Below are 18400 nucleotides of genomic sequence, written 5' to 3' on the forward strand. Positions count from 1 at the left end.
TTTCTCAGTGCACTTAACTCTATTTTATTTCTCTCTGTTCATCCAAAGAGATGAAAGCATGGTTATCTCTTCCAGATACCATTTTGAAATTATAAAACTTTCCCGTGTTACCTGGAGCTGTTTGCTGACCAAAGGGTTGTCAAATGTCAACGTGTAAGTCTCTTTATCCAAGAGAAGAACCATCCAGCCATACAAGTTTGATAAAGTATCAGGGACATAATTGACTGTGGTTGACTTATTCTTACTGTCAGTCACAGTTAAATTATAGGGAATGTCTGGAGCCTCTTTTCTGCAGGAAAAGAAAAAAAAATTACATTTTCACATTGAACTCTGTTATTTTGCAACCTGTAAGTTCTATTTTTATTTGAATTACAGCAGCTGTGCTGGATCTCTCTTAAAATGTTTCTCCATTTTTGTAATTCTTTATAAATGCCATAAGAAACAATATTTTGCCCCAATTGCTGTAAAAGGAGAAAGAAAAAGAGAGACACAGCATGTAGGAGTAAAGGAAGAGGAAGAGAGCAGAGCAGATGGAACAGCCAGGGTACCAGCTTGTACATTGCCAGAATATTTTCCCTCTGCCAGACTCAGGGCCTCAGGTTCAGCTTTTAGGATCTTCATGAAATTTGGTGGAGTCTTCTCATTAGCCTCAGCCCAGGCTGGGTGGGGTTTGGAGTAACCTGGTCTAGTGGAAGGTGTCCCTGCCCATGGCAGGGGGCTGGAATGAGGTGATATTTAGGGTCCCTCCCAACCCAAACCATTCTGTGATTCTGTGATTATTCACTCCCATTTGAGTGGTCAAAAGTTTCAATAAAAGTCCTGTGTAATTCCAAGAGCTGTTCTCTGCCTGCAGTCACAGCTGGGGCTGCTCAGGACTGATTAAATCCTTCACAAAATGGGTGAACTTTTAGTACAGCAGTTCTTATGAGCATCCAAATGAGAACTCAACCCCCTTTTTCACTAGAACTTGGCACTCCTAATTTCTGAGCAGTCTGCTCAGGAGAAAAAGCCCTTACTGAGCAGATCAACATTAGCACTGATATCATGAGGAGTCATAAACCCTTTAGATTAAAGGTTGCAGTAGACTCCTCTCAGTTTTGGCATTTGAGCTGACAATAAGCTTAAAAAATCCCTTCTTTTAAGCATCCCTTGAATAATTTTTCTCAATATTTGAAGCATTACCTTGCAACTACACATCTCAGCATATTATCTAACCTCTCAGACTGGATATGGCTTACTAACCCAAGACAGTGCTAAAACTTGTGTCATCCTGCAATTTGCCTGTATTTGCAATTTTTGGTTGGTTTGTTGCTTTTTTTCCCCCCAAGTGCTTTGGAGATGATGCAAAATCACCAGAGCAGTCATCCCAGATGTATTTTTCTTTTCTCTTTTAAAATCAGCTCCGTTTTTTGGGGATTTTTTTTCTCTTTTTTTTCCCTTTTTTGTTGTTGTTATTCTAGTGTCTGTCACTTTGTCAAATCACTTTCTGGTTACCCAGAAACATTTAGCTGAGAAAAAGCAGTGGCAAAGCGAAGTGTGAATCAGCAAAGAATCACTCAACCAGAAGATATTGGCAGACCAATGAAACTGGAAGGAGTTTATAAGGCTTAAACAGCTTTTGTACCACTAATAAACCTCCTGTTATGGGCATTAACTGGACCAGGATATTAGGCTGCTAATTAAGCAAGTAAATGACAACAAGCACATTATTGCCACAGCTATCAGCACCTGTACAGGTATTTCATCAGCAGAAGAACACCACACATAATGCAGAACTCTCTTGCATATCAGAAGGAGCCTTATGGAGTTGCAAGGATGCCCAATGTCACAGCAAGTGACAGAGACTCAGACCCATCCTCCCTGCAGCATAAATTCACATGGTTTTACTCTTTATTTATTTTAATTTTCATCGCTGGAGAGCTCTGAAGAGAACAGCTTGAATCACTTTTACTGGGGGACTCTCCCCAGTACTTCCAGGAGAAGTAAAGATAGAGTAGAAAGCTTGGAAGGGACAATCCTGCTGGGATACAAGTCTGAACTGTTGGAAGGTTAGGTGGCAATTCCACACCAGGCATGTAGATTCAATAGCTAGTGAATGGGAATGTGAATTCACTAACTAGTGAATTAACCGTGAATCCATTTATGTTGGAGACCAATATTTAGAAGACCCCAAATAAATATCTTAAACTGTATAGTGAAGTTCCAGATGGCTACAGTTAAGTGAAATACATATTTTCCTGGGTGTCTACTTATAACAGACAAGTTATAGAGTCATAGAATCATTTAAGTTTGAAAAGACCTTTGAGATTATAGAGTCCAACCATTAACCCAGTACTGCCAAGGCCACCTCTAAACCATGTCCCAAAATGCCACATTTACATGTGTTTTAAATCCCTCCAGGCATGGAGACTTAACTCTGTTTTTAGAGAGTTATGAGCATCATTGCCCCACAAAGCCCATTTCAATGCCTGATCTCCTTTTCCATGGGGAAATTCTTTTAAATATTCAATCTAAACCTCTCCTGGTGCCTCTTGGGACCCGGTACTCTTGTCCTGTGCCTTGTTCCCTAGGAGCAAAGCCTGACAACACCCCCATACCCCATGGCTGCCCCCTCCTGTCAGGAGTTGTGCAGAGCCACAAGATCCCCCCTGAGCCTCCTTTTCTCCAGGCTGAGCCCCTTTCCCAGCTCCCTCAGCCCCTCCTGGTGCTCCAGCCCCTTCCCCAGCTCTGTTCCCTTCCCTGGACACGCTCCAGCCCCTCAGTGTCCCTCTTGTCATGAGGGTGCCAGAGCTGTCCCCATGGCTGGAGGTGCCCCAGCAGTGCCAGCACAGGGGACAGGCTCTGCCCTGCTCCTGCTGGACACACCAGTGCTGGGACAGCCCAGGTGCCTTTGGCCTCTTGCCCACCTGGGCTCACCTGGCTCATGTTCCTGACCCAGGAAGGAAAAGGAGCAGGAGATACCTTATGGCCTGGAATCTCTAGGGTTTTCTTGACCTGGAATGTTGCGTCCTTGCCTTTTACATGAGTTGCTTGAGGTGTTGCCACCCATAAATTCATTTCCGACTCCCGACAGGCTGCCCACCACCAAACCAAAAATTTGGGGAACCTAGAAGCTTCTCAGCTCAGTGTACAAGTTAACTGGTGCAAGGACACAATAAGCCTGAGATACATCTCCCTTGAAAGGATGTCAGTGTGTTGTTTTTTCACCTCCATGCCAAAAAGGCACCAAAATGGAAGTACCCTACTAATGGAATTACCAGCCACAATTAGCACCATTTCCATTTGCCCTAAATAGCCAGTGATTTCACTGTGCCCTAAATAGCCACCAATCTACCTCTCTTTAATGCTGATGAAGTAGAAGAGCACTGGCACACACGAGTATTTCTAATTCAGAGGATCCGAGGGAGCCTGCACGCATCATTAACGTAGAGAGCTTCATTATCAGAGGAGAGCCTTCCCCTGAACTTCTCCTGGCTTTATTTGAAAGAAACTAGGAGGCAATGGTCTTAATGCAAAATTAACCCTCCCTTTAAACTGCTGGAAGCCTTTGCAAACTGTAAGGGGGGGAAAAAGGATGACTCATTGTGAAGGCTGTATTTTTTATATTGAAGCAGGTTTCAATTAAGGAGCAATTTGCTTTAGAAATATGGCAGGATTACAGGATAGGGCTTTACAGTCTGAGCCACAATTCACCAATTGTGACTGTATAAACTGTTATATAATTTAGCTCAAATGCATTGTGCAGAACTGCTCAACAGATATGGGCCACAAAGGATTTGTTAAGCCAATCAACAACATGGAGTAGAACAAATATTAACTCTCCTGTTTATGTTTACCATTAACTTATTTATCCTAAGGGTCCATATCTGTGTGTATGAAGGCAGGCACTCTGTTTAGCTCTAAATGCTTTCTGTTTGTGTAATAATCCATTATGATTATCCCTCTTCAAAAACAGGAAACAATTTAGCATTGAACTTCAAATGGGACACCAAATGTTTATATCAAGAGTCCATGTTTATTGTTGGCCAAAGGGAGGCTAATTCAAAATTATAACCATATCAAACCCTTTACAGGTTTAATCTTGGGCCCCAGACCAGTTCACTTTATTTTAATTGCCAAGAACTAAGAATTTTCAGCTGTTTTCAGTAAATGTGTGTATCTTTGTTGAGATACCAAGCTCATTATTCAAATCTGTCTTTTATTATGAATCCTTAGTAGCAGTGACTTTTTTTCATGCATGAGTCTTTTAGGAAATAACCAGATCTTTGACCCTGATCTTCAGTCACCATCATGGGCTGAATTTTAAGTAAAAGAAGAATTGAGATGGTTTCCCAGGAATAGAAAGGGTTGTGACTGACAAGATGGATTCCTTCAGAGTAGAATTTCAGTTTGCTACCCCTGCCTTCCAAAATCCCCCATGTTCTTAAAACATTTCCCCAGATCCTACAGTTTACAAGCTGATATTTTCAGGAAAATGAAAATCAGACAGAAATCCTGAGCTGGAAAGTGGTTGGTAAACAAACAGTTCAAAGGTCTGCAGTGTGAGCATGGCAAACACCAGAGGAGGACTGCTTGTTCACTCTGCTTTTACCACATCAGGCAGAGCTCTGAAGAGTCCCTGGAAGTGTCCAATGCCAGGCTGGATGGGGCTTGGAACAACCTGGGGTAGTGGAAGGTGTCCCTGCCCATGGCAGGGGGTGGAATGAAATTATCTTTAAGGTCCCTTCTAACCCAAACCATTCTGTGATTTTAGGATCAATATGTTGGTTATTACGGGGAGTCCCAGCTGATGCACCTGGCTCTGATCTATCCAGGTCATAAGAAGCATCCAACAGACTTGTCAGATTTCTCTTTGCCAGGAAAGAAAGCTTAGGCCCAGCAAATGTTGCCTCAATGTTAAATTTATCTCCCTGCACTTAGAAATACCTCAGATGATGGTCAAACTGAGGGAGAAGGCTTGAAGAAATATCTTGTCTTTTGTACTCATAACACTGTGCAGGATCTGTCCTTGCTGCCCATACCCCTGACTGCAGGGTGAATGGAAAGGTGTCCTCCACTGGGAAACAAATTTCTCTTGGTGGGGTGTCTGAAATGCCAGAAATGCAGCAGAGTAAAAGCTGACTCTCTAAAGCTGAGCTGAGGAGTTGGTAACTGAGCAGTCAATAATTTAATATTTGCCTTCCATGTTACATCACAGGAGCTCAGAGGATGGGTTATGGGGACAAGTGACCATGTAAGCTGCCCCCTGAGTGGGGGGGACACATGGCCAGAGAGTGACTGAGGACATTTAGAGAAGAATTGTGGTCGTCACAGCAGGGGGATGTTCAGCTGAAGGCAACACAGAGAGTAAATATCAAAGGAAAAGCAAAACTAGAGTAACCACCTGAAATTTCTTCACAATTCAAAGACACAGAGGTAGGGGGACACCAACCCATCAGCAGTGGCTGGGTTTGCAGCAGAAGTGCATCACACAGAGAGGATGTTAGAGCTGATTTAGGAATGAAACCTAAAAAGGTAATCTCTTGCTCTGCAGCAGAAGAGGGAGACAATAAAAGGCTTGAACTACAACACTGGTGCTGAGCAAGTCCAAGTAAAGCAAAGCAAAATCTACTGCTTCCCCAGAGAGAAAAGGAAAGCAAATTAGAGGGACCAAGAGGGAAACTCCCTTTTGGCAGGCGCAGCCACCGCGTGTTTGGAGTACCCTTCGCCGCAAGGGGCTGCCAGGCTGCAGATTATTCTAATGCTCTCCTCTTGTAAAAATTATGCATAATGTGAAGAAACTTTGAAAGTCACTTAATCATGTTATGACAATTTTTTAATGAAAATTTGTTTTAATATTAATAGAGATTCATAGTTTCATGATAATATGGGTAGCGGTGGCATTTGGAGCAGCCGTTTCTAGCCTGCAGCCATGCTGTGCTGTGCCATAGCATAAGCTGTGCTTCAGACTACTCAATAACTTTCTCACATATAAATTTATAAAGACTTTTATAAGCTCCAATTACATTTTTAAAAGACATAAAACCCCTCTTTAAAGTGTGCTTACATGACACATTAGCTTAACTTTCAACTGGACTTTGTGAAGAAGGGTTTTGTTACAGCAGCGTTAGCTTGGAAATGGATCCCCATTTCCCTGGATGTTGTTGAGTGAAGTAGTTCAGGACAGAGAGTCACAAAATGTTCAAGATAGTAGTTCTCCTTTTCAGAAAAGAGCTTCCATAGTTTTTCTCTAACAAAACACTCATTTTCTCCCAAACACGCAGATTATTTTGGGGAAAAGTGTCAATACAACACATGCATCCTGGTAAATTAAACAACACAAAGATAAACAGTCAATTGCCCACATTGTATCATAAATAATTGAAATTGTTCCAGACAGTCTTTTAGCTGGCACCAAACAGTCCTATCCCTGACAGCTCCCAAGCAGGGGATCTTCCCTAAAGATTAGTGCTGATGCAACATCCCTGATTTTTTAGAGACTGAAATGGTTAAAAATATGGCCATGTCCAATCCTTGCCAGTTTCTCTCAGGGTCAGGGTATGATCCTGAGGTTGCTGAGATAGAGGGTGCCATACTAGGTTTCCCCTCTTAAAATCCATTATTTGCCTCAACCTTCAAAATTTTTGGAGCCAGAATACCATTCCTGAAATCCAGGATAAGTGAAAAACCCACTATCTCAAGCGTCTCATGCTTTTTTTTTTGAGGAGGACAGAAAATTCATGCAGCAGACCTGACAGGTCTCATATTCCATAGCCTGGTAGAGGATAATAGAAAGAATTCTTCCAGAGAGATTTTTAACTCTTTTCTTGTCAGAAACTAAAGAGAGCCAAGCAACAGTGCTTTTGTCTTTTCATTGAGGTGAGATGGATCCAAGAGGAACTTGTTAAGAATTTTTTTCCTGTCACTCACCTATCTTTATTCTCTTTACTCAACCTCTGCCAATTGCTCCTAGTCATGTTTTGCTGTATTAATCCTAAACTATTCCTTTTTTATTGCAAACACTCCCCAAACACATCTGGATAAAATTCATCCATTCTCCGTCTCCCAACCCCTCATCCTCTGGTCATGGTGTAGATATTTTATTGACTTTTACTCTTCATCCCCTCCAGCTTCTTTTATTCCCCATCCTGGTCCTCTCCCAGGTTCCTTTTGGAGCTCTATTTATCTGAACAAAGCCTCCCTGACTCACCACCCTCATTTGGCTGGTTCTGACAGTATTTCAACTTCACATGACAGTGATTTGGCTGCTGGGAGCTGCTGAGGAGAGAGGATCTGGAAGCAGCACAGAGAGGACGCTCACGGTCCCTGGGGTTACTCTGCTGAGTACACAGGAGGCCAGGCTAACAGCTGGCTTCTTCTTCTCAGACTGCCAAGGATCTTTGACATAAATTGACTCCCAGCTCATGCAGATGAATAATAAAGAAGCTAAATAAATACTTGCTTGAAATAAAACCTTAATTGAGAAGTCATTGATATGACTAATCATCAAATCCTGAAATTATTTAGATTGGAAGGGACCTTAAAGCTCATTTAGTTCCCACCCCCTGCCATGGGGAGAGACACCTTCTACTAGACCAGGTTGCACCAATCCCTGTCTAACCCAGTCTTGAGCACTTCCAGGGAAATTCTCATGCAGTTTAGGTCTGGTTATTTAGGTTTGGTTAAGTCTTCCAGAGTTAACAGCAACAGTGCAGATGAACTGCTTGTGCCTGTTCCTTACCCACCTTTTGATAACAGGAGGAACAAGGTGTATTAAATACATGAACTGTAATGAATCATTAACAATTACATTGTGGCAGTACCCAAAAGGACCCAAATCACTCTACAGGCAACATTTGGAGAAGCTCCATCCACCCACACAGCATCAGCCCAAAGATCTTGCAGTTCATTTCATCAAGGTAAACAGAGACTAGAAAGGGAATTAATTTCCCCAAGACCTCAAGGTTAACTGCTTAGGAAAGACACCAAGCACAGTTTTATTTTGCCTTCTACCCAGGATTCTTTTAGTTACATATGAATGACTCCAAGCTCTTAAATTTTTGCAGACTTTTGCTTTCATTACGAGATACAGTAACCACATGCAAAGCCTCCAGGTAACTCAAAGTCTCATACTTTTCTCCTTCAATGGAAAAGCTGATTAATTTTTTTCCTGTTTGGGAAGGGGTTGGGGTTTTCCCCCTTCTACTTCTCAAACATTAATTATGAGCTAGACATGAATAATTAACAGCCCTCTGACAGAGCACTTCAGGATTTCTGCCTGTGTACTACTAACCTGAGACAGCAAAATATGGATAATTGTTCAGATTTTTATTTCAAAAGGAGAGTGAAATACTGAGCAGGGGACTGGGAAGGGAAGATGATCATGGGAAGAAAAGCAGGAGTGATGTTTAGATCTCTAAAAATCTTTTTCACCCTTTTTATTATGTCAGAAATTTGGAAGTGTCCTTCCTGGGTGATAGAAGTGTTGGCAGTTCTTGGCTGAACAGCATTCCCCCACTGGATACCGTCAGCTGCCAGCTGGTAAATGGCAAGGAAAGTTCCTGCCATTTCACTTGTCTCTTGGGGAGACAAGTGAACTGGGACAGAACTGGGAGCTGTACAGACACCAAAGCTGATGGGAACAACCTGGCTGTACCCCAGGACTGGATTATTATTAGAGCTCTTTTTCATTTCCCAAGCTATCAAATACTTCAGTGTGAATGCCAGATCTGACACAGCATCTCCAGGAGATCCTTGTCCTTCTGCCATGCATTGTGTGGTATTTTCTGGGGTCCCCGTGGCAGGAAGGAAATGAAGAATCTGACTCCATGTTCTTAGAAGGCTAATTTATTATTTTATGTTACTATATTATATTAAAGAATACTGTACTAAACTATACTAAAGAATAGAGAAAGGATATAGACAGAAGGTTTAATAAGATAATAATAAAAAACCCGTGACTCTCTCCAGAGTCCCAACACAGCTGGACCATGATTGGTCATTAAGTAAAAACAATTCACATGTTGGATAAACAATCTCCAACCACATTCCAAAGCAGCAAAACACAGGATAAGCAAATGAGATAAGAATTGTTTTCCTTTTTTTTCCTGAGGTTTCTCAGCTTCACAGGAGAAGAATCCTGGGCAAGGGGATTTTTCCAGGAAATATGACAGTGACAGCCATGGAGTGACAGGCCATGGGAGACAGCACAGCAGATTAAGAGATGCCACTGCTGAGGCTTTAGACCTAGTTTAGGACCAAGCAGAGAGGTAGCAGTCCTGGCACTGAGCTCAGACCAGCAGCAATATCAGAATAACAAATAGAAGCAAAACCCACACTGTATTTTGGGAGGTGGAGTAATTACTTACAAATGAAGATCCATACGGTGGAAAACAAGGTCACTGTCACAGACACTGCCATCAGAAGCTTGGCTGAAGTTGGCACTGGCTTTGCAAGATGCTGCCAGGATATCTGTGGAAGGCAGGATGTGACTTCCCTTCTGTCCCGTGGTGGAGCCATCAAGGTCCTCAAGGATGGCAGAGTGAGGAAAGGGGAAGGACACTTGGAAAGGGGAATTGGTGAATTTCAGATGTTCAGCTGTCACTGTAAACCCACCTGCGGGTGACAAGAAGCACGTCAAAAAAACAAAATGGTCACCTCATGTAATGGGCCTGAAGACAACTCTCTGGAGGAAAAGAGACCAACTTCATTCCACCTTGCCTTTGGAAAAATGTCTGATGGGTCAACAAAAATGGGGAGATCCAGGAAAATAAATGGAGATGGTTGTAGGAATAGCTATTGCTGTACCAGACCAAACCTGCCCAGTACCCGGCTGTGACTGTGGTTCAGACGTGCCTGATCCAGGTGCTGCTCCTGGCCCTACCAGCACCTCCTCAGTGACTTCAAACATTTATTCAGAGGCCCCACAGCCAAAATTAAAGTGACTCTTATAGATTCTGTCTGCCTTTTTTTTAGAGGTGAGTACACGGTGTAAATGCACTTGACTCTTCTGCATATGTGCAGCACCTGGCAGAATAAAGCCTAGCCTGAAAAGTGAGTCTGGAGGATTTTTTCCACTACTGAAACATAGATAGCTACAAAAAAGATGAATATTCATGCAGGCTAGAGTTTATGAGCACATTAATATTTACAGAAATGTCAGAAAACCATTGCCCCATGGACTGTAACAAGTCAGCTTTGGCAGGAGTGCCCTACAACACATGGGTTACTATTTGACTGTCCTAAAACCAGTTTTAGCCTGACTAAGCCAAATTTTACTATTCCTCCTGTCCTTTGATCTCATCTCCTGAAATCCTCTTCTATGTTATTGTAGGACAGTCTTCATCTATATATAAATACATTTTATTACAATATAAAAGGCAATTGCATTTGGAACATTCTTCAAAGAGCCTTTGAGTACCTCTTCAAAGCTCAGAAGGATGCTTAGTTTACACATTATCTTAGGCAAATTCACCTCAGGTTTAGGCTGGTAAGCAGTTTGGTGGAATTCTGTGAGGTGGTGTCACAGCTTTTAAAGAAATCATCACTCTTGAAATTTTACCTCCCAAAATAAAGATGCAGAAACAAGGCAGTGTATAAAACCCATTTCCACTGAGAAAACTGTATCAGGGCAAAAATCAGGCCACATTTGTCTTAAAATAAATGCAGTATGTAGCTTCAACTGAGTGATGAAGCCATATCCAGAAAGACTGGGGAGAACCTAAAATCTCAGCCTGTGCAGAGGAATTATCAATAGTCATATGTGGAAACTATGAACTTGTAATGGCAGGGGGAAGCTAGGGATTTGGGAATTCTGGGAAATAAATATAAATCAGACTCACCCTGCCCTTGGTAACAGCCAGAACAAGTCCTGATCGCTGTGCAAGTGTTCACATCAAAGTTCCTGAAAGCTGTGTGGGAGATGAGGAGCTGGTATCTTTTGGGAGTCCTTAGTCCTGCAGACATACAGGTCCTATTCTGAAATGAAGAAATGAAGGAAACATCACCATGTGAATCATGGAGTCCTAGAATGGTTTGGGTTGCAAAGGACCATAAAGGTCACCTCATTCCAACCCCCTGCCATGGCAGGGACATCTTCCAAAAGACCAGGTCGCTTCAAGTCCTGTCTAACCTGGCCATGAACATTTCCAGAAATGGAGCATCCAAGATGCAGCAGCTGGGAATGCAAGAGTGTGACTGCCCATAATTGTGGAGTTTAAAGGACAGATGTAAGCCATTGTTTGGCAAATTCTGACAACACCCATCTAATTCCCCACTCGAAGCAGGTGATGGAATCACTTTTAAGGGCAGCTTGTTGCCCTTTGTTTGAGTTGTGGCATAGTAGTTATGATTGGACGTTCCCTAGGGAGAAAGAATCCACCTAAAAGCCACAATGAGTGGATTTTTACATCCCCATTTCTCTTTGTCTTTTCTGTCCAGCAAGTGGGAATTTTTCCTACTCTGCAAAGATGACCATTCTTATTTCCGTTCTAAGAAAAATCTGAGCACTGAAATTCAAAGGGATTTTGTGTGATTTGGCATGGGGACACACTTAAGCCAGGCTCTCTGAAAAGCTCTAGAGGACTTCAGGGTCTATTAGAACCTAAAAAGACAGAAAGGAAGAACAAAAGCCACAGGAGATGAAAAACACAATCAACAAACTGGATTTTGGGGTGATTGTAGTCCACAGCAGAGTGGAAGTGTACAACCCTCTGCCCAACTGTCTTGGAAACAGGCTGGAAATAAAGATATACTTAGAGTTAGTGAGCAGCCTGGAGGAAGAAGGGCTGGCAGGAGTCTGTGATCCTGTTTCTGAGGCCAGTGAATACTTGTAGAATATATCTCAGAAGCCATAGTAAAGAATCAATCAAAAAATCCACCCTATGTGAAAACACCTGCAATCGAAAAGAAAGAATGTAATGGACTCTTATAAGCAGATTATTACTTCAAAGAGAAGGTGCTATCTTTAATCTTTGTGAGACACAGTAGTTCCATCAGCTGTTTTATTCTGAAGCCAAAACATCATGATTGACAGTCCTGGTCCTTGGGCCCTCCTATTCCAAGTCACTGCTAAGCAGAAATCCCTTGTTTCTGGTAACAAATTGCTCAGAAAGTCTCTATTGGCTTTTTTCTTACATTTCTGGTTCTTCCATCCCACCCAATTTTCTATATTTTTTAGATTAATTGTTTTATTTAAACAAATAGCAAATAGACCAGTGTGAGACAATAATTCTCCCTTGTGTGTCTCAGAACTCTTGATTTTCCAGGAAGAAATGCTTCCACTTAAATGGTCCCATAAAGACAGAACTGCTTAATGGGAATATGGAGGAGGGTTTCTGAATGTCTTGGAAGTTAAAAAAAATCTTTCACTTGGCTTTTGCCAATCCTGGATTTAGCCCTGTCACTAATGTTTCAGTGGGTCAAAGCCCCAACTTTTCAATGCCCTGATATTCCCAGAAAACAACTTTGTTTTAAAAACACTTTTTTCCAAAAAGTGGAAGGGCTAGCAGAGAGGAATATCCAAGGTTCCCATTAAATTAATGTCATAAAGTTTTAATTGATATTAAAGAGACGTCATTATTAAAGGGAGAATTACATACATTAAGATGTAAATTATGACAAGGAGGCTCTTATCATGAGATAATCAAAGATAATCCCCCCCCCGAGGTACTGCACGAAACAAGGCACAGTGTGAGCGCCTCTAAATCTCTCAGCAAGAACAACACTGGAGTCTTTCCATGGATCCTGCAAAGCAAAAACAAAGACATCCACCCCTTGGTGTCAGAGAAATTCACTGGGACATCCCTGGGACACTACAAGGCTGGACAGTAAAGCCAGAATTTTATCTGAACCATCTACTTAAAATAGACCTGCTAAGGAGGTTCCTTCCTGTGAGCTTCTAAAGAAAACTCATTTAAAATACTTTTTTTTTTTTTCTGCCAGTCAGAAAGAAAATTAATTTAATGAACAACAATATAAAACTGAGCAGGGAAAAAAAAAGACCTCAAAATCATGAACAAGCATCTGCGGCCAGTTGTAACTAAAATTCCATTGTTATCCATGTTATTAATCTGTTAACAACCTGGTAGCACCCAAAGGACTTCGTCCAGCTGCCTAAAGAAATAGTGGAAGAAGAACATATTTACTGCATAAATAAAATTACATTTTGTCAGTATTTTTCATTCTCAAGTAAAAAGTAACACTCTGTGTTCCAGGTGGACCAATGATGCTGAGAGAGAGAGCAGAGGAAACCAAAGCTGGTGTTCCCCCTCAGTATTCTCAAATCACTAAACTAAATCCACTTGTGCATAGTTAAAGGGTGCTAAATGTATAAGGTGTATAGGAATTTGTGTTAGAAAAGCTTGATTAAAGAAAAATTATGATGCCTCTCAAAAAGTCAGGTTTGGTGAAATTCCAAGATTTTTCTTAGACCATATCAATACCGGAAAAAAATATGAGTAGGAAAAATTTTGCACTTGTCTTGCTAAGACCCTTCAGCTTTTTGTGTTTGTGATTTTGCTTTCACTTTTTGAATTTTTTTGAGAAAGAATATCTAGAATTATGCTTTATAGTGTAAAATTTTATAGTAGTTTCTAATGAAAACAGAAAAATCAGAGTCCTTGTTTCAAATATGCTTAAAAAAATCTCAAAAACTTCCATGCTGTAAAGAAAAGATGTTTGAAAAAAAAAACAACAAAACAAAAACCTGTAGAACTGTTTTGGTTGGAAAAGCCCTCTAAGACCATGGAGCCCAACCATCAACCCAACACTGCCAAGGCCAACACTAAACAGTGTCCCAAAGTGCCAGCATTTACATGGTTTTTAAAACTCTCCAAGTAATTCCACTACTGCCCTAGGCTGTCTGTCCCAACATTTGAAAGCCTTTCAGCGAAGATATTTTCCCCAAAATCCAGTCTAAACCTTTACTGGTGTAACTTGAAGGCATTCCCTTATAATCTGTTTAAAATCCAAGTTTTTCCCAATGTGCCATGGAGCAGGTGCTGTTCTCTAGGTTCCTTTCTAATTTCTGCAAATCCCTATTGAAACGTTGGTGTGAGACTTAAAGAGACATCGAAATTTCTTGCAGTTCTTACCTTTTGCCCAAGGTGTCCATTTAAAACACTATCAGACACAGAGGTGTTTCCCAGGCTTTCCACAATGTCAATGCCAAAATCTTTGCAAGCAGAAATCCATAAATGCTGGAGTTCAAGGTTCCTGCTACTGAAAATCTACATGAAAGGAAAATAAAATAATAAAAATAGATATCATCATCAAATAATATAATGGTTTAGGTTAGAAGGAGCCTTAAAGACAATTTCATTCCAACCTGTGCCATGGGCACTGACACCTTCCACTATCCCAGGTTGCTCCAAGCCCCATTCAGCCCAGCCTTGAACACTTCTGGAATGGGGCACCTAAAAGAAAGAGGATTGTTTCTAAAGGGAGCCCATGGAAAAAAGCAGAACAAACTTAGTTATTTGTGTATTCTAGGGCAGTCACATACAAAGAAATTACAAGTTATGCAGAGAAAACAAACCTAGAACAACAACAAAACTGCAAATCACCTTTTTACTTCTTTTCATACAAATAGCCTTTCCAGAGAGGGAACACATCAGCCTGAAAAATCACACTGAAAAATTGGACACCTTCAGAGGAAGTCACAGAGATGGGTGAGGCTATAAAACCTTACAAAGAAACACATACAAACTGTTCAGGTCATCAGACAGGAATTAACAGGATCACAGGCTCCAAACTGTGAGTATGGGAAAAAATATGACATAATAAAGGGTGGTGTGTCTTTTGAAAATCAGATTAATTAATAGTGAGTCATATTAGCTGGAGAACAAAGCTAGACAAATACAAATAAATAAAAAGTGCAAAATTTTAAGAAGAATAAAAAATAATCCCATGGAAACCATCAGTTCTATAAAGGCAATATATCTACCTATTGCAATCTTCATGAACAGCTCAGATATACTTGGAGAATGTTTTATTTGGCAACATGATCTAATGGAAGGTGTCCCTGTCCATGGCAGGGAGGTTGGAATGAGATGGATTTTAAGGTCCCTTCCAACCCAAACCATTCTAAAATTCCATGATTGCAGTGGCAGACAGATGCTAGATGATTACAGAGAACACCAGCCGGTGAAAGTAGCACTGAATCTGTAGTAAAAAGAATTCACACAAATCAAATTTCTGGATCTTTCATTAAAACAGGAGCTTCCAGATGAGGGATATGGACATAGAAGCACAAGAGCTTTTAGACAATCAAGTGTGGAGGTGGGACTGGTGACTTGGAAAGATCCTGAGCATCACAGCAGGCAGTGGGGACAAACCTACCTGTGCTCCCCCTTGGCAGCTCCAGGCTGTGAAGTTGTTGAACTGAACACGACTGTCTGGCAAATACTCTGGGTACACCAGCAACCCATGCCTGTTTAAGAGAGAGAGCCATGGAGACTGTTCCTTTGCAGTGCATGTACCGGTAAGCAGATTTTTCTATTCATCATTTTGGTATCTAAAACCTTAAATCTGTAACAGTTGTCTGCATTAGACTTTATTTCTTAAAAGCAAAGTCACAAGTTTTCAGTGTTAGACCTATCAGAGCTGAAAAGGAGTGTGCAGTGGCATTGAGAGGTTCTCACTACAAAACATCCCCCCATGCTCATGAGTTTTCAGCCAGTGTCACTTTTAGGTAAACCTGACTTGAATCTGGACAGGTAAAGCTCTTCTTTATCTTGGATTCAGTTAACTTGGATTACAGCCCAAATGTATGCATTCCTGAATGCAGCACTAGGTTTGACCTTCTCAGAGATTTAAAATCCAGATTAATATCCAGATTAAAATTCGTGTCACCTCAACCACTGATTTTCAGTACAATGTTATTTTTTAATATTCTTTCTCCAATTCTCTTTCTGTTTTAGGGAAGTACTGGTTAAAACTTTTGTCAGCAGCTATTCCTGGATACTAAAGGACCAATTGCTGCATGAAATGTCACAGAACCATGGAATCAGGGAATGTTGGAAGGGACCTTAGAGATCATCTTGTTCCACCACCCTGCCATGGGCAGGGACACCTCCCACAACCTGCTCCTGATCCAGATCTTGCCCTGCTCCAGACAACTCTGCTTGCAAGAGACAAGGACCTGAAAAAGGGTGCAAAACTGGGGGGGAAAGTCCTGAAAAGACGGGCAAGGCCTTTTCTGCCCACCACTGCAATTATAGATGGCACAACCATTTCCTGAAGGCAAATCTCCTTAACCAAACTCCCCAAGTACCTTGTGCAGGAGTGAGCTGTGTTCTCACTAAAGGACAGGAGAGGCACTTTGGATGGTCCCTCAGGGGAGAGATGAAAGAAATAGCCATACCCAGCACCACACACTGTGTTACCCTGTAGAGAGGAACATGTGACTATGAAAATAATGTTAGCACAGATTTCTGGAAATTAAAATCAATTTAAAGACACGCAAATGAAAATCCCAGCTGTGGTCCATTCGAATTCTGGTAAATTGGCTGGTGGAGACTTGTACCTCATTTCCGTGTCCCCTGTCTTGTTCTGTTTACATTTTGACCTTGGGCCAGTTGTAAACATATTTCTTTTTAAACCAGACATAGAGATTTGGCCAAGCAATAGAGACAAATGGCAGAAAAATACTGTTGTCACAAATCTTCAAGAAGTAGGTAAGAAAGAAATGTGTTGAAAACTTACGTCAATAAACTCTTTTCTATATATGAAAATGTCAGGAATAAAAAGTAAATCACAAACTAATTACAAAGGTAAATCACAAATTAATCAAGTTTATTGGTTTCCTTCTCAGTCTTGATATTTCTCTTATCTCCCAAAGCAAACACAGAATAAGGAAATATAGGAAATATTTGCATTGAAAGAGTGAGACTCCTAAAAGTCAAGAGAAAGCAAAGAACATCTTCAGGATATGTCAGTGACTGAACAATTAAAATTCCTTACACCTGTGGTAAATTATGTGGTTTGGATCATTTTTTACAGGGTAGGTGAATAGCCATAGGAAGATGTGCTGTAAGTTATTGTCATTTAATATCTCTTAAAGAAATTGCATTCTAAATTCTGCACTTGAGTAACATTATTTGTGTTGCAAATAATAAAACAATAAAAATAAGTTGACATAAGGTCTAACTGGCCTTAAAATTAGGAGTTTGGTACTTACAGAATCAAGTAGGTTATATGAGTTGTATTGGGTATGTTCTGAACTTTTCTACTCTAGGACAAAAAAACCTGCTCTTGCCAGCTTAATTTGGAGAGCAGCCAAACCTAGTTGGGTGTGGGTCTTGGTGTCCATATAGCAATGTCTTCATGTGTGCACCTGTGCATGTCCCTCTCACCTGCCTTAGGTGTGTGAAAGTTTGAAGTCCAGGCTGGTAGATTTTAGCTCCATTTTTAGAAAAAAAATAATAAGACATAGGCATGTGCAGAAGGCAGTGCTTTTGGTCTGTCCTTAGACAAAATTAATTGTTCTCTAGAGGTATGTGGCTCTCTGAGGGGGGGTCTAAGATGGCCTTTCTTGCAGCTCTAAGGAGGGCTTGTTCTCTAGGATCAGGTCTGGCACCACCACTCCCATTCATAGGTCACTGGACACTGTTAAAATACTAATGACTTGTTGGTCCCTGATGGTCCAAATCAAAGCTGAGCCTGGTGACCTCGAGGTGAAACCCTCCATATACCAATTACTTTCTTCTGACCCATCCAAGTGTGCTCCCTGCAGTCCTGATCTCTGACATCTGTCAAGGAATAAAGTACTGAGACCCAGAGCTCTGCTTGCTCTATCCCCTGGTAAAAACTGCTGCTTTTTCTGAAAGTGCAGCCACAGACCCGTTTTCTTTAACAAAACACTTCTGCAGTCCAGTCACATCATTTCCAGGATATTTTACTTGCGACTCCAATTGTGCGTTCTACAGATGATTCATAAGGAAAAGGAAAAAAAAAAAAAAAAACCTGCATATTTATTCAGCCAGCTCGTGGCTGCAGGGCAGGGGTTTTAGGCAAGCAAGGAATTTTGTGTGGAAATCAATTCTTTGTGGAAGTCAGTATATTACGAATGGAAATGTCCATGCAACCAAAATTCCAGAGAGAAATTACCTCCCTGAGCATGCCAAAAACCTGGAGGTATGCACTGCAAGTCACTAAAATCAAGTGGCTGATGGTTTTAATTGTCTCTTAACTGTTACAACTCTGCTGGTGTAAATATTTCATGAATTTCTTTCAGAGAGCTGGGACTCAAACTGTTGACCTTAAAGATGACATTAAAGCTCTGGACAGTGTTCCCAGCACCACTCTCAGTTTGAGAGTTGGGCAGGATGTGAGTGAGTATTCACAATGTGCCTGCTTTGGTGTGGGCCCACTTTGCAAAAAAAGGTTTGGAAAAGTTCTCAGCAGGGATGGAACAGTGGGA

At 41.2% G+C, this 18400-nt stretch overlaps 1 protein-coding gene across 1 annotated transcript in view; it reads right to left on the bottom strand.

The window, feature by feature from the left end:
• The window catches only part of PKHD1 (PKHD1 ciliary IPT domain containing fibrocystin/polyductin), a 238727-nt gene that overhangs the window by 105216 nt on the left and 115111 nt on the right, over positions 1-18400 (bottom strand). The window contains exons 42-47 of the mRNA XM_071447449.1: positions 16253-16365; positions 15319-15409; positions 14073-14207; positions 10821-10956; positions 9348-9594; positions 112-289 (exon numbers count right to left, since the gene is read on the bottom strand). Of these exons, the coding sequence (XP_071303550.1) occupies positions 112-289; positions 9348-9594; positions 10821-10956; positions 14073-14207; positions 15319-15409; positions 16253-16365 (900 nt within the window). The remainder of the gene's footprint in view (positions 1-111; positions 290-9347; positions 9595-10820; positions 10957-14072; positions 14208-15318; positions 15410-16252; positions 16366-18400) is intronic.

This window comes from Agelaius tricolor, unplaced genomic scaffold (assembly GCF_023055355.1).
Source record: "Agelaius tricolor isolate 1412-34295 unplaced genomic scaffold, bAgeTri1.0.p SCAF_1, whole genome shotgun sequence".
NCBI classification, from domain to species: Eukaryota; Metazoa; Chordata; class Aves; order Passeriformes; family Icteridae; genus Agelaius; species Agelaius tricolor.